Source organism: Adiantum capillus-veneris, chromosome 24 (genome assembly GCF_014529385.1).
Source record: "Adiantum capillus-veneris isolate H3 chromosome 24, ASM1452938v2, whole genome shotgun sequence".
NCBI lineage: Eukaryota > Viridiplantae > Streptophyta > Polypodiopsida > Polypodiales > Pteridaceae > Adiantum > Adiantum capillus-veneris.
In genome coordinates, this window is record NC_140954.1 from 39,443,091 (window position 1) to 39,457,235 (window position 14,145).

The 14,145-nt window shown below is 45.8% G+C and overlaps 1 protein-coding gene across 2 annotated transcripts in view; it reads left to right on the forward strand.

Annotated features, from left to right (window-relative positions):
- The first annotated feature begins 617 nt into the window (after positions 1–617).
- LOC147426239 (Mo25 family protein) overlaps positions 618–14,145 on the forward strand; it is a 68,224-nt gene continuing 54,696 nt past the window's right edge. The window contains exon 1 of one of the 2 annotated variants that reach the window (XM_086497998.1): positions 618–902. In XM_086497998.1, coding sequence (XP_086354124.1) covers positions 789–902 — 114 coding nt within the window. In that variant the 5' untranslated portion in view covers positions 618–788. The remainder of the gene's footprint in view (positions 903–14,145) is intronic. The other variant, XM_086497997.1, reaches the window with a different exon arrangement.

Consider the following 14,145-nt stretch of genomic DNA (forward strand, 5'->3'; position numbering starts at 1 on the left):
ATGGAAGTTGCCAATGACACATATGCATTTTGGTCATGATGAACATGATACATTTGCCATATTTGCATAGTGCGTGGAACATAGCTCTTGCTAGGTGACTCCCATGAGGTCTTCTTTAATGAAGTTGGAGCAATGGGACTGACAAACACATGGTATTCCGACACGAATCTCGATGCACAGATACCCGTTCTCACTAGTAAAAAAAGGAAACTTGCACGGCGGGGGGGGAGGGCCTCAACACTAAAGGGCACGGAAATTTAATGAAGCCAAGCGATGGGATCAACGGTGGGAGGCTGTGCACACGAATCTCAAGGAGGTTTAAGGGCTCAAAAAAACGGGCTTCAAGTGTCGCGTGCGGGATTTGAACCGGGGTGGGGGCCATGCAAGGCTTGTCGCCTATCCAAGACTCCCTGAGGTTTAAGGGCTCAAAAAAATGGGCGTCAAGTGTCGCTAAGTAAACACGGATAGGCTCCCTGCTTGTCCAAGTTTACTTTTTCGTGTCCTGGTTTACTTTGGCTCATCCTACGGCTGCGCACGTCCCGATCTCCGTGTCCTAGTTCCCTTGTCGTAGATCCCACCGCAATGGGCAAGGAACAAGGGGGTGGTCAGGATTCGAGTCCCATTTTCTGGAGCCCTTAGTCTTCCTCGAGATTGACATACTGAGCCTCCACCGTCGATCGCACCAACGAGAGGCTTCATCCTGAGCCTCCACCATAGATCCAACAAGTCCCCGTATATAGAATTATAGGGTCAACTCATATCAGAGGAATTTGACCAGTGAAGCACGCATGGCGTCTTTCTCATTTTTCAAGCAAGCTAAGCCAAAGACCCCCTCAGAGCTGGTGAAGGCCACTAGATACGTGCTCTTTGGGCTTGACTCTAAGCTCCCCAGCGATCCCAAGGTAAGCACAGAGAGAGAGAGAGAGAGAGAGAGAGAGAGAGGGGCTTGTACGGGACGATCGGGCCATAGGTCTGCTAATAGAGTTGTTGATGGGATTAAGACCGGAACAGACCCATGACCGAGGGCATGGAAATGCTGTGTATAGAACGTATTCAATGGATCAACTTCAGGAAAGTTCACCACATAGATTTAGTTCCCAACTTCCCAGCTACTGCACTTTGATTTTATTGCAATTGCTAGCATTCATACATGTTGAGGAGGCTTCAACACTTGAAAAAGAATGAATTATTCGCTATTTGGAATTATTGCTATCTAGTAATATTCCAATAAAATCGTATGTTGTACTCAAGTGGCTTTCAATCCATACATACCACTTTTCATCGCTTGTCCTATAAAGATAGATCACATGTTAGGGACCCATTTGGCTATCAAAATGTTATAAAATGATCAAAGTAATCAGAAGCAACATCAAGAACTTGATCTGGATCCTTGTGGAAAGAGTTTGTCAAGTCATGCAAAGCCTGAACCGAGCTCTGAACAGGGCGCTCCCGAAAACGTGCAAAGAAAGATTTATTCATCCTATCAGCCTTGGATATCCGTGGCAATACCAAAGCGTGATAAGAAAATGGTTCATGACTGAGAGTCTCTCTACTATCTACCTCACGCTCACCTAAAAAAACATCACTTGGAAAATCCTCAAGATGTCTGCGTATACATCCCAATCTGTCTTGTAATTCCCTCTCCCTACAAAATAGAAAATCCTCAAGATGTCTGCGTATACATCCCAATCTGTCTTGTAATTCCCTCTCCCTACAAAATAGATTACATTGTCTCATTTTATGCAAGCCTCAAACGATGCTGCCATACAAGTGGTTAGGCGAAGGGATGGATCCACATAAAGAAGGACTGATCGGCTCCACATAAAGGACTGATTATGTGACCGAATGTCTTGCAAAGCATCCCGCAACATCGAGTCCGGAATGCATGATCTCGTCTATGCCCAAAGGATACACGGAACATCAACTATGAAGAAACCAGTGCATAGTTATTCAACACTAGCGGAGAAGGGACATTTCCGCCGAGGAAAAGGGATCCAAGTCCTAGACCTGTGAAGCAGCACAGTGGTGTAAGTCTAACACCCCCTCTCAGCACGGATGCTGAACGAACTGCATGAAGCCGAAGATGTGAGACAAATGATGAAGATTTGTCCCCTGAAGGACAATACTCCGATGAAATCCGCGAGTGTAGTAGCAGTCTGGGGTGTCCCATCCTCCGAGAAATCTCTAGGGTAAAGTGCCGTCACGAGCAATGTAGCAAACTTCTGTAGTTTGCTAATGCAATGTGAAAATAGTAAATACAGCGTGAAGATTTTGAACTGAGTGTGAAAACAACTCCTTGTCGTAAAAGAAGTGCCAATAGACCTGCAAGTGTCCTGCCCAATAGGATCTGTGGTGTCTATAGTCAAACCATCTGGAGAAAATGGGGAAGCCTAGGAACCATCATCAATATGACCGGAAGCTTGTCAATGCATGAACCTGTAACCCAGTGTCGCCAGGTGGCTAAACTGTGTAAAACTCCAGGAAGGCCAGATGTAGCAATCTGTGCCGTAAACTCCTCCGAAATAAGGAAAACAAGACTAAATAGTTTGCACTATAGAAGCTACCTTAAGCTGCAGCAGTGACCGATAGACCGTGCGGACCACCACTGGATGGCAGTAGGTATGGTAATCCAAGATGAGGGGAACATAGTCACAAGGGACGCATTCCAGGACGTGGAACGGGGGATGGGGCTCAAATGGATTTTTAGTGTAAAAAAGAGGGTAGGACGGCAAGTGGGGACGGGAAGCCCGAAAAAGGGCGTCCCTCGTGACTATGGAGGGGAAAGCGAGACTCAACAGTCTGCTTGTGAAGGGCCTCTGAGAAGAGGTGTGGTAAGACCAAGCTGTCTGCACCGTAACCATCCTGTAGAAGAAGGGAAGCTAGACTCAGCAGTCTGCGCTGTGAAGATCCTCTAAAAAGAGGAAAGGCCAGACCAATCTGTCTGCACCGTCTTGCCTGTATCTCCTTCCTCCAATCCTCTGATGTCAACCAAAATGGAATCCACAACAACGCCACCAAACCGCAACTGGTGTGGCTCTCAATGTGAATGAGCTGTGAGTGGCCTACTGCCCGGTTGGGTGATAAGTCTGTTGTAAGGTTACCGAGGGTGAGTGTAAGCAACTTTGAATGTAGCAATCCAAATGATCAGGAGTGTAGAAGAGCAACTGCTCTACCATCCAAGCGGGGTTCTGAGTTGCTGCAGCTGCGGAGAGTCAGCATCGGACAACGGATTGAGGCTCTACGCCTGTGTAGGATGATTGCACGAGCGGAAGGTTAGGGCGATAGCTATGGCGGGCAGGGATGCCAGTGGAGCCGACAAGTTGCAGGTGATGCTTGAAGGAGGCCGAGGTTTGCTGATGACAAGGATGGAGGTAGGTGCGGCATGTGGGACACGGCAATGAGCTGGAGCCAAGTGCTGACAAATGCTCGTGGATCCAATAAAATCCAAAGAGGCCGACCTTACTCAATCAAAAGAGAATTTGTCCTCATCCAAAAGTGGTTTCCGCATAAAAGCACACACATACACACTCACACACATATATACACACCTGAAATTGGCAAAAGGTGATTAGATCTCTGTTTTCAAAGGTTAGGGGCTCTAAACGAAGTCTGAACAGAGGGTTGCAAACACACACTTCCAATCCAAAATTGATAAGGCTTTGTACAATGTGAAGACTCAAAACAAATACGACACTAAAATATTGCAAAACAGAGTCTAATTAGCACTACAAGCTTGTTGACATTAGCCGTAAGAACATCTTAATGGCAATGAGTACTATGGAAGAAATGTATGCAACACATGTGTATGAAGACACTAAACACACAAAGTGCACCATTGTTAAAAATGTATGCCAAATTTGTAAACAAAAACACGACCATGGGTTCCAGACACTACCTGCACAATACGTGTATCATAAGCATCACATTTGACATGTATGTGTACTTTACATCATCGGCCACAAATTTTTCGTCTTCTACAAACCGGACCAACAACATCAATGAATATCAAAATCTATATCAACATGAAAATGATAAAGAAAGAACGACGCAGACGAAGTCAAGACATCAAGACAAAGGGACATATATTAGGGGACATTCTCCATCATTTTCAAATAATTTAAAATCCTTTTGCATGGCATAAATAATGAGGGCTTTTTCCCACGTGGTTTTTCCCTCTATTGTCCATATATGTGCATTATATCTTCCATTGCATTCTGCATTGGATTGAAATATCGAAGACAACAACATCATCACAATGGGGCAGAACAACAACGACATATTGGCTACTACAACTGGCAAAAAGATAAAAGTACAACAACTTTTGCAAATTTGTGCGTGGGAGAAAATCCTCCAACAAACAACAAACATGATGTGCTGTGAGCATTATCTCTCTTGTGTACCTTACCCTCTATTTGTGCCAGGGGAGGCTTGTGTGTGCCTACACCCTTTGTGTCTAGGGGAGGCTTGTGAATTGGGTGCTTCACCCTAGTGTGTTTTGAGGGGAGGGTTGTGTGAGTGATATGTAACCAAAACCCACACAGGGGAGGATTGTTGGGATGCGAGTTTTGTTGCATCTCTTATGTGAACAGTCTCTTCCACCTAGAAAAACCTTATGCCATGAATGGTACACTAACCTATCCACCTTAACCCTACATGTTGTAAGGTTACCGAGGGTGAGTGTAAGCAACTTTGAATGTAGCAATCCAAATGATCAGGAGTGTAGAAGAGCAAGTGCACTACCATCCAAGCTAAGCTCCGCGTGACTCTTGATGTAGTCGGGGGATGCCTGATCTCCCGCATCTGGCGGGTAAACTCTCCAAGAGAGTCTAAAGCACTGAAGTCCCACTCCAGTCTGTAGATCCAAGCAATGAACCAAGAAGAGATCCAAGATCCTCTCCCTAAGTCCATGTAGATGCTCGTGTAAGCAAGTGATATGACGTGTCGAGGTCAAGTGGTAAGTGTCTGTCCACCCATGATGGTGGTGTCTTCTCTGGGAATGTCGGAATCCCATATGCCATGAGCATATATCTCGTGTGAACTCCTCTAATGAGTGCATAGGTGTGTCCAAAACAAACCACAAGTCACCACCCCTCTAGAGTGCACAACCGCCGAATGATGGCTGGAATGAATGGATCTCCCAAGGATCTTACACCCGTGCATGCTTGTACGCCACCGATCGGTACGGGAGCGTCGCAAAGGTTTAGAGGAGGGGGTTCTCGCACTTCTCAGCCGTCGAGGGGCTGAAAGCAGAGAAAAAACAGCAAGTAATCAATGCCAAAAAATGCAGATCTCGTGTAGATACCTGATCATGGGTGTAGATCTGCTGCCTGGTGCCAGGCGGTAGAAGAATCTCCCGTGGAGGTCTTGGCCGCTCCCGCTCCCGTGTGTGCAAGATGGCTTAGTGTTTGCTGAAAACGCAGCAACCAGTCAAAAACGCAAGCTGTCCCAAAAAAGCGCAGGTTTTGCCTTGAAAAACGCAGGGCTGATCTGGTCCTTGTTGGGTGTGTTTCTATGCAAGGAGGGGGTGCCAAGAGAGGGAGCAGCAGATCGATGTCTTCATAGCAAAAAATGCTGGCCTGATTGAAAACTGCTGATCTGTTGAAAAAAACGCTAGGCTGAAAATTGCTGCAGAAGTGCGAGCGCTAGGCCTCCACAGTAAAATCGATGATGATTCTCCAAGAACGCTGACTGTTGTGATCTTGGGAGGAGTACCTCATGCTGATGGTGAAGCGCTGGTCCCATGGAGAGCCTGAAGCTCTGATACCATGTGAGAGTGCGCGTGTGCAGGAGAGAGAGAGAGAGAGAGAGAGAGAGAGAGAGAGAGAGAGAGAGAGAGAGAGAGAGAGAGAGAGAGAGAGAGTAGACCACAAACGCAAGATATGGTGAAGAGGGGGCGATCAACGCAGGTTGAGGTGAGGTCCTACGCGACAGAAAAGCTCTTGTTTCTTCGCTTGCCTGGTCATTGCAAAAAACGCTGGCTGATCTGATCTTGGGAGTACCTGATGCGGGTGGTGAAGCGTCCCTGACCATGGAAAGCTCGCTCTGATACCATGTGTGTGTGAGAGAGAGAGAGAGAGAGAGAGAGAGAGAGAGAGAGAGAGAGAGAGAGAGAGAGAGAGAGAACGAAATGAAATGTTATATTAACGTCTTCAAAAGGCCAGAATGACCTATGAGACCAAACTGATACAAAAGTGGTGAATCTGTTACAATGTCTGGGTATCTTACTACTAAAGTACTAAGTATGAAAATAAATGTGAAAGACTAAATACAAAGTATTAAATAAACTTCTTAGGAGCATTCTGGGTGTCTGGCTAGAATGCTTCTAATCCTTTGTTGTAGTCTCCTCCGGTGAAGTGTGCTTCTGCATCTCGGTCGTGGTCGTCTCGATTTCCTAAGCTCAATTGCCCTGTCAATGAGGGTGCCTTTGGTATGAATGTGGGTACTCCTTTGTGCTGGCTGCTGGCCTCTTGCTTCTCCTTCCACTCCTGCTTCTCTCGATCCGAAGAAATCTGTGATCTGCCTCTGAGGCGGTAGTGCTCTTTGTCTTCTCATTAGATCATCCCCGTGCCGATGTAGTTCCAGTAGGTACAAGCCTAAGCATCTTTGATCTTGGTATTGCATGACTCTATCTAGAGGTCCAAAGCCTTCTTTAAATAGGCAATGGAAACGCCCACGTATCTCATAGTATACGGTGCAATGGCATATGTAGTGTAATTCTGTCTCTGGCTCCATTCTGCATAACTTGCAAATTCTGCTCTCAGGTGGGATTCCCCTAAATCTGCCAAATTCAATTTCCAACTGGTGTGAGGATGTACGAATCTGACCAATAGCCCATCTCAAACCATGAGACAGGTGGGTATCCATGTCGCTCGGGCGAATCACAAATCCATCTTCAGATAGCTATAGGAAGTTTTCTTTGTAGTCGGCCATCTTCGTGCCCAATTCTTGTGTAGGGTCTACCCATGTCCTCTTAGTATCCAACTGTATAAGATCCTGACGAATGATTTTTTTAATCTCCGTTCGTGTAATTGCCAGTGATGGAGCCTCAAGAGAGTATTGGAAGTGGGGTAATCTTTCCATACTGAACCCGTGTCTCTGAAACCACGAGGACAATTGCGCATACCAGCATGATGTATCCCCTTTCATTGCTAATTGTCGAGGGGATTCGAGGGCCAGTCTAGTATATCGGCAATTATTTGTATCCCACAAACCATGTATAAAGGACACTGATCTGGTAAGAGCTTCAATTTCTATCGGAGGGGCAGCTAGTTCCGCTCGGGTAATCGTGTGTGCTACGGAGGCCTTGGCTCTAATCATTCGGGAAATCATAGATACCAAAGGTCTCTCCATTGACTTCCAATTATCCTGATCCACAGATGGTCCCCAAATCTGGACCCCATAAAGCATAGCCGAAGCCACCACAGTATCAAAGAGCCAAAGTTTTGTTCGTGGTTCCTGAAACTGCACTTGTGAACACATCCTCTCCAACCCTCCCAAGGCCGCAAAGGCTCTGGACAATCTAGCATCCGTTGCTTTCTTGAGAGTAAACTTCGGTCTTGCAAATACCACACCAAGGTATGCGTATGCCTCTGTGTACTCTACTGTATCCTGGCCATATGCAAATGTAGGTGCCGATCTCCTAACCCATTGCGGTGTGGTGTTAAACACCATAACTTTGGTTTTACCCAAGTTTACCGACAATCCACTGTCCTCCGCGAATTTATGTAATGCATCTAGCTGCCTCTGCATTCCATCTGGTGATTCTGCTATCAATACAATATCATCTGCATACAACAACAAAGGGATCCATGACCCTGCAAGTTGAGCACCTCTGTCACCCTCTCGTTCAATGTAATCTGATACCTCATCTATGTACATACCAAATAAAGTAGGGGATAGTGGGCATCCCTGCTTTACTCCAACGGTGGAATGAACAATGTTGGAATCCCCTTCTGGAGTACGTACATAACCAGTTACTGACCCGTATAAGGCCATGATCCCCCAAATAATCTCTTTGGGGACCCCTAACTCTTGCATCCTGCGCATCAATCTGGCCCTTGGTACTGTATCAAAAGCTTTCCGGAAATCCACAAAGCAACAATACATCCTTCTCTTGCTTTCTCTTCCTTCCTCAATAATGGCTCTGAGCGTAAGAATATGATCTAAAGGGGAATAACCCCTCATGAATCCAGCTTGTCCTGTTGCCCTTATGCCCTCATTCTGTGCCCATCTACTCAATTTTTGTTCAAGAATGGATTCGTACAGTCGGGTCAATGTGTGACCTACCATAATGGTACGTTAGTTCCGAGGTATCATAGGATCCCCTGACTTGAAAATAGGTACGATAGTAGATAATTTCCAAGATTCAGGTAATCCTTCACACATGATCCGATTAAACAGACGAGCAAGGACTTCTGAAAGTAGATCCCTGGCATGGATCATATGTTCTGCTACTAAACCATCGTGATCATATGCTCTTCTTGTCTTCATCTTATCAATGGCTTTTTTTACCATTTCCGTAGTAAAGAAAGTACTAGTAGCAGGGCATGGCTCTAGCGGATCTGGTAATGGAGGCTGTCTAGATACCATATATAATGATGTTACATATTGACCCCAAATCTCAGGAGAAGTAATCGTCGGAGGCGGTGAGTGCTCGTGAAATAAGCGCCAGGCCTCATGTGAGTCTTGACTCAAGAAGAGCTGATATAAATCCTTCTCCAGTTTGGCTAAAAATGCCCTTTTCTTGCGACGTACTATACGCCGAAGAGCAATCCGAGACTGCTTATATGTGATGATCCCCAGTTTAAGCTCTTTCTGGACCTGGGTTATCGTCTCTCTACATTCCTCGTCATACCAACTGTTTTGAGGCATGTTCCCAGATCCTCTCTTCTGATCAGGTTGAGTATGTGGGTATGCCTCTTGTGCTGCTCCATGTAGTATCTCTGTTAACTGAGAAGTAATCTCCTCTACAGTATATACTGGCTCGGCTGCCCACATCCTATTATAGATCTTTTCGACATAGACTGAATCAGTCTTTGGCGTGAAAGTATATCTTGTGTGTGTCTTCTTCCTTTGTACTTGAGAGGCATTGTATTAGAAGGAGATTGATAAGGTCAAGAGAGCATGATCCACTGCAATCCCAACCGGTCTGGGTCCCACCTTAAAGTCCTCGATACTAGAAATAAAGCTTGGTGAACCGTACTGGCTCCATACCTGTGCAGGAAGCATGTGAATCCCCCAGATAAAGGGAAATTCTCTAGACCATTAAGTATGGCCAAACCATGTATAGTTGCCATCTCCATGAGATGTCTCCCATATTCAGTGTGTTCTTTATCTTGTGAGTTTCTAGTAAGCCCCCTCTGTGATAAATCCACTTCTCTGAGCATTTCCTCAGAAGTATCATAGAATACTGCTTGAGAGTTGGCCGTTCTGGCATTAAAGTCTCCTAAGAGAACGATGTCTCCATCTCTAGAGAACTCCCATATGTCATTATTCAATATGGAGAAAGGAGATTGTCCTTTAGGTGAGGAGTAGATTGATGTACTTGGAGGGAAGTAGCATATAGCGATATATAGAAATCTACTTGTCTCGGCTCTCATTCTCACCCACATATACCTTGCTTGCTCATCTTTCCTGATAATCTGTAGTAGTGGTTTCAGCTCCTCTTTAAATAAGACTGCTACTCCTCCTGAACCCCGGCTACCCCGTAGAGATCTCGTCTGGTCGACCAACTGTTTCCCATAAATAACCCTTCACATGTGGCATACGCTGTCCCGGTATCTGGTGTGTCTCTGAGTAGAAAACTATGTCTCTGTCCCTAAAGCTGTCTTCAAAGGCACCTACATCTAGCCTATATGATCCATTACAATTCCACGCCGCTATTCGGAGCGTCGCCCCATAGGTCTCGCACCGTCATGTTGAGCGCTTCTCCAGAACCACTACTTTCCCTCCTCTATAAAAGGCGATTTTCCCCTTTTCTCTTGCTGCCCTGATCTCTGGCATCAACTCTTGCATGTGTGCCACTTGTGCCAATGTAAGGTCATCTCCCAGGAAAATACCGGTTTTCTTAAGAGTTGGCCTATTCTTTAGAAATTCTTTCCTTATTTCTATATTCGGGAAGCGGAGAATAAGTGCCCTATCCTTTACGTTTCCCTTCTCATCGATTACTTTCTTGCCCACTCTCCATGCACTTGTGTGAGTAGGCTCTGTGATGCCCATGCGTTGTAGCAGTTCCTTCACTTCTTCATCTACATTCTCTTTGTCTTTGACTCCTGTGACCCGCACATGGAGAGCCCGATTCTTCCTTTTCTGCTCTTCCTCAATGGTCATATTAATAATGGTGGAGGTAGGTGTGGTCTCGGGCATCTGGGCCTTCCCTTTCTTCGCGTCCTCAATCCATTTCTCTGCTTCATCAACCTTTTCTTGTGTTTTAAAAAGACTTTCCGTCCATGAAGATGCCGTTTTCGATTTCTGTTCATCTCCTTCCCGTAGATCTTTCATCTGATCCTTCATGTCCTCGAGCTCCTTCAACACCGAAGGTTGGTCGTCTCCCTTCTCCTTAGTTGCAGATTTGCAAGCCGCAAGTTCTCCTTTTAGCTCCTCGATTATTGCATCTTTTTCCCCCATGTGCTTTTCCATATTTGTTCTCCATGCTTCAAAACTTGCTACTGCCTCATCGAGTTTCTTTTGCATAACGCATTCTGTTACATTTACTTCGGCCTTGATTAGGTTTCGTAATTCCGTTTTCAAGATCTGAATCTCCTCATTCTGTATCCCCCGGATCTCTCTCCTTAGTTCTTTCATCATGTCTCCATACATGGAGTTCCTATAGCTCTCAGCGCTCGCGTGCATTTCCTTCCTGATGTCATCCCTCATATAGTTTAGCTTTGATTTGAGCATCACCTGGACCTTCTCCATCATTAGCTCATCATGTATCCTGGAGGTTTTCCCCACTCGTAAGGATCCTGGTGATAGTACAGTATCTTTGTTTCTCTGTTTAAATGTAGCTGTTGTTTTTTTTTGGGTGGTGTAGCTATCTACACCTGGCCCTTCCCCTTCGGTAGGCGGATCCATCGAACCCGAGCCACAAATGTGGGGTAGGGTACTAGGGTGAGGGACTGAGAATCAGGCCTAATTTTTGAAGGCTTCGACGCCCTTTGGAGGCACTTTTATCCTTTAGTGAAGGGCAAAAATATTTTACCCTTCGAAAGAAGGATAGAATATTGAAAAATCTTTGAGTAGCCCTTCTAATTTTTGTCTAAATATAGCTTAATGAAGGATAGTTAAAATATACCCTTCAAATGAATGATCAGGGTCACCCTTCAAAAAATGAGCCTTGCTTAAAAATCTTTAAACTTTAAACTTTAACATAGGAGCTATTTGACTTTCTACGTGTAGATGAAGGGGGTGCCGGGGCGGGCGTAGGACGGGACTTGCTACGCGTAGAAAGTCTTTCTACGCGTAGAGGAGCTTGCAGAGAGAGCGTGTGTGCGTACGACAGAGCCGGAGAGCTTTGTGTGCGCCCTGCTCCTGCTCGCTTGCCCTGCCGCTCCTGCCTGCTCCTGCTCGCTTGCCCTGCCGCTCCTGCCTGCTCCTGCTCGCGCTGCCCTGTTGCTCCTCTTGCCTGCTCCTGCTTGCGTTGTACAACAGCCTGCTTTGACGCGCACCCCACCCGTCTCGGCTCCTGCTGCTGCCTCGAACTCTAACAGTGTCAGCTCCTCTGCGCTGTACTGTACCCTGCTGTGCCTGTACTGCACTACAAGGTGATGGGAATAGGGAACAATAGATCTGAAGGTTTCCTGCAAAAACGCAGATAGCAAAGCATTCCGTCGCGATGGAAGCTGTCCAGAAGGTGGCGCCACCCCCTCTTGTAGGCAAATTGTAGAAACGCTGTTGTTAAAGGAAAATGCTGGCTGGTCTTCTTCTTGGGAGGGAGGACTTGATGCGAAAAAAGCACCTTGGATCATCGAGAGCTTGAAGCTGCTGATACCATGCGAGAGTGCGCGTGTGCGGGAGCGTGAGAGGGGGGAGAGAGAGACAAGAGACCACAAACGCTAGATGTAGGAAGAGGGGGTGATCAGCCCCCCATGACTACCATGAGCAGAAGACCCAATACACAATAACCAGAGATCTTTGTGTGATGAGAGATGTGGAAATGGGTACCCCCTTGGTCCCATATATAGGTGCCCAAGGGGAGGTAAGGCAAGGTGTGATAAGAATCCCCACAACCCAACATAAATGATATATGGAAATATATATGTGGGTGCCCGGACAAAGGTGGGTGGCCGGCCCCAAACTCGCCCCAAACTCCGGCGGCCGAACCAGGTACAACCTAGACTATAGGGCCATACATGCATGCCCTAAACCTGTGAAGCAGCAGAGTGGTGTAAGTCTAACAACAATACTATCCCTGAATGTGCTTGTGATATGTATAATACTTTTTGTGACGATTTTGGGGATTTAGGTAGGCTTGTTTGCACTTGTGATCTCAAGGTAATTAATGATCCTACAGTCCATAAAATCATGGCTGAAGGACTGAGTCACATTCCAATTTTCCTTAAAAACCCCTACCTTGCCCTATTAGCTCTACTTAGCTGTTTGACTGACCTTGTCAGTACTCTCTGATTGGAGAAGACAATCCTACTGGACTTAACCAATTTGGTTCAACAATGTTTTTTGCAAAAAGTAACTCTTTTACCACATAAATGGCTAATAGCACCTGGATCACACCCGACCTCAACTTAAACTTTCAAAAACTCGCCCTAAATTGGTTTGTTGTTGGTCGTCTTGATAAAGCTGCCAATTGCCCTACTCTCATTTGCAAAAACCTCGCTTGGAAAGCCGCTCACTTATGTCTATCTGGTGGTGATTAATTTACTTATCTCCTATTGAAGTCACCAATAACATTGCTAATCACTGTAATAATCTCGGATATTTTCTCGAGATTGTCAAATTACCCGTTTTGTTTCCCACCTATAAACATCACAAACACAAGTTTCGTTGGATTTCTTGTCACAAACTGGTGACGTAGCTGCCCATGTGTACACACACATAGGCATGGACAATCCTGGGGAATGCAGTCTGGCTGAAATACGGCACCGGAATTTGCGCTGCATGCTGACGTGGCACTGTCGTACGGATTCCCGCGATTTTCGACGGAATTTTCGGGCTGTTGACGTGGCAGATTGTGTACCGATTTTCAGCTACGCTTTGACCTGCTTTTTGGCTACGAAAGGCAATTGAGAGAGAGAGAGAGAGAGAGAGAGAGAGAGAGAGAGAGAGAGAGAGAGAGAGAGAGAGAGAGAGAGAGAGAGAGCTTTTGCTTTATTTATTGCAAGGCTTTTAAATTTACAGCTTTTGGGGCTCTGCTTTTGACATCCCTTGTAAAATCTTTATATAAGTGTGGGCAGGCCTCCCACTTCTTAGAGCATCTGGACGCAGAGTCTGAGAGTGAGAGCCTCCCACTCACTTGTACTTTTGAGTTGCAGATTAATACAAAAAAAAATACCGAAAGGGGCGCTAGTCTTTGGGGCCAATATCTCTAGGCACGGAACTCCGCCCGTGTCGAATCAATTGTGAACTGTGAACTGTTTTGAAGTGAATTCTTGTCATGTTGTGGTAGAATCTTGACTTGGAGTGTTCAAGTATGTTATAGTGGTATCAGAGCGCGACCAATTTCTCTCCTACCGGGAAATCCGATCCTTTTTACGCGGCATGTAACAGACTTGGACACTCCAAGTCAAGAATCTACCGCGACAACACAAATAAATACTTCAAAACAGTTCACAGTTCACAATTGATTCCAAACTAGCCCGGCGGAGTTCCGTGCCTAGAGATATTGGCCCCAAAGTTTGGAGCCCCTTTCGGTATTTCTTTTTATATTAATCTGTGTTCAAAGTACAAGAGTGCGGGCAGGCGCTCACACTCAGACTCTGCGTCCAGATGCTCTGAGTTATGAGGCCCTGCCTGCCTATTTACAGAGTACAAGGGGTGCTAAAAGCAGAGCCCAAAAGCTGTTCCAAAACTTGAAGTTAAAAGCTTAAAATAAAGCAAGAGAGTTTCTCTCTCTCTCTCTCTCTCTCTCTCTCTCTCTCTCTCTCTCTTTCACTAACTTGCATAAAATAAAGCAAATATTGCGTAGCCTAA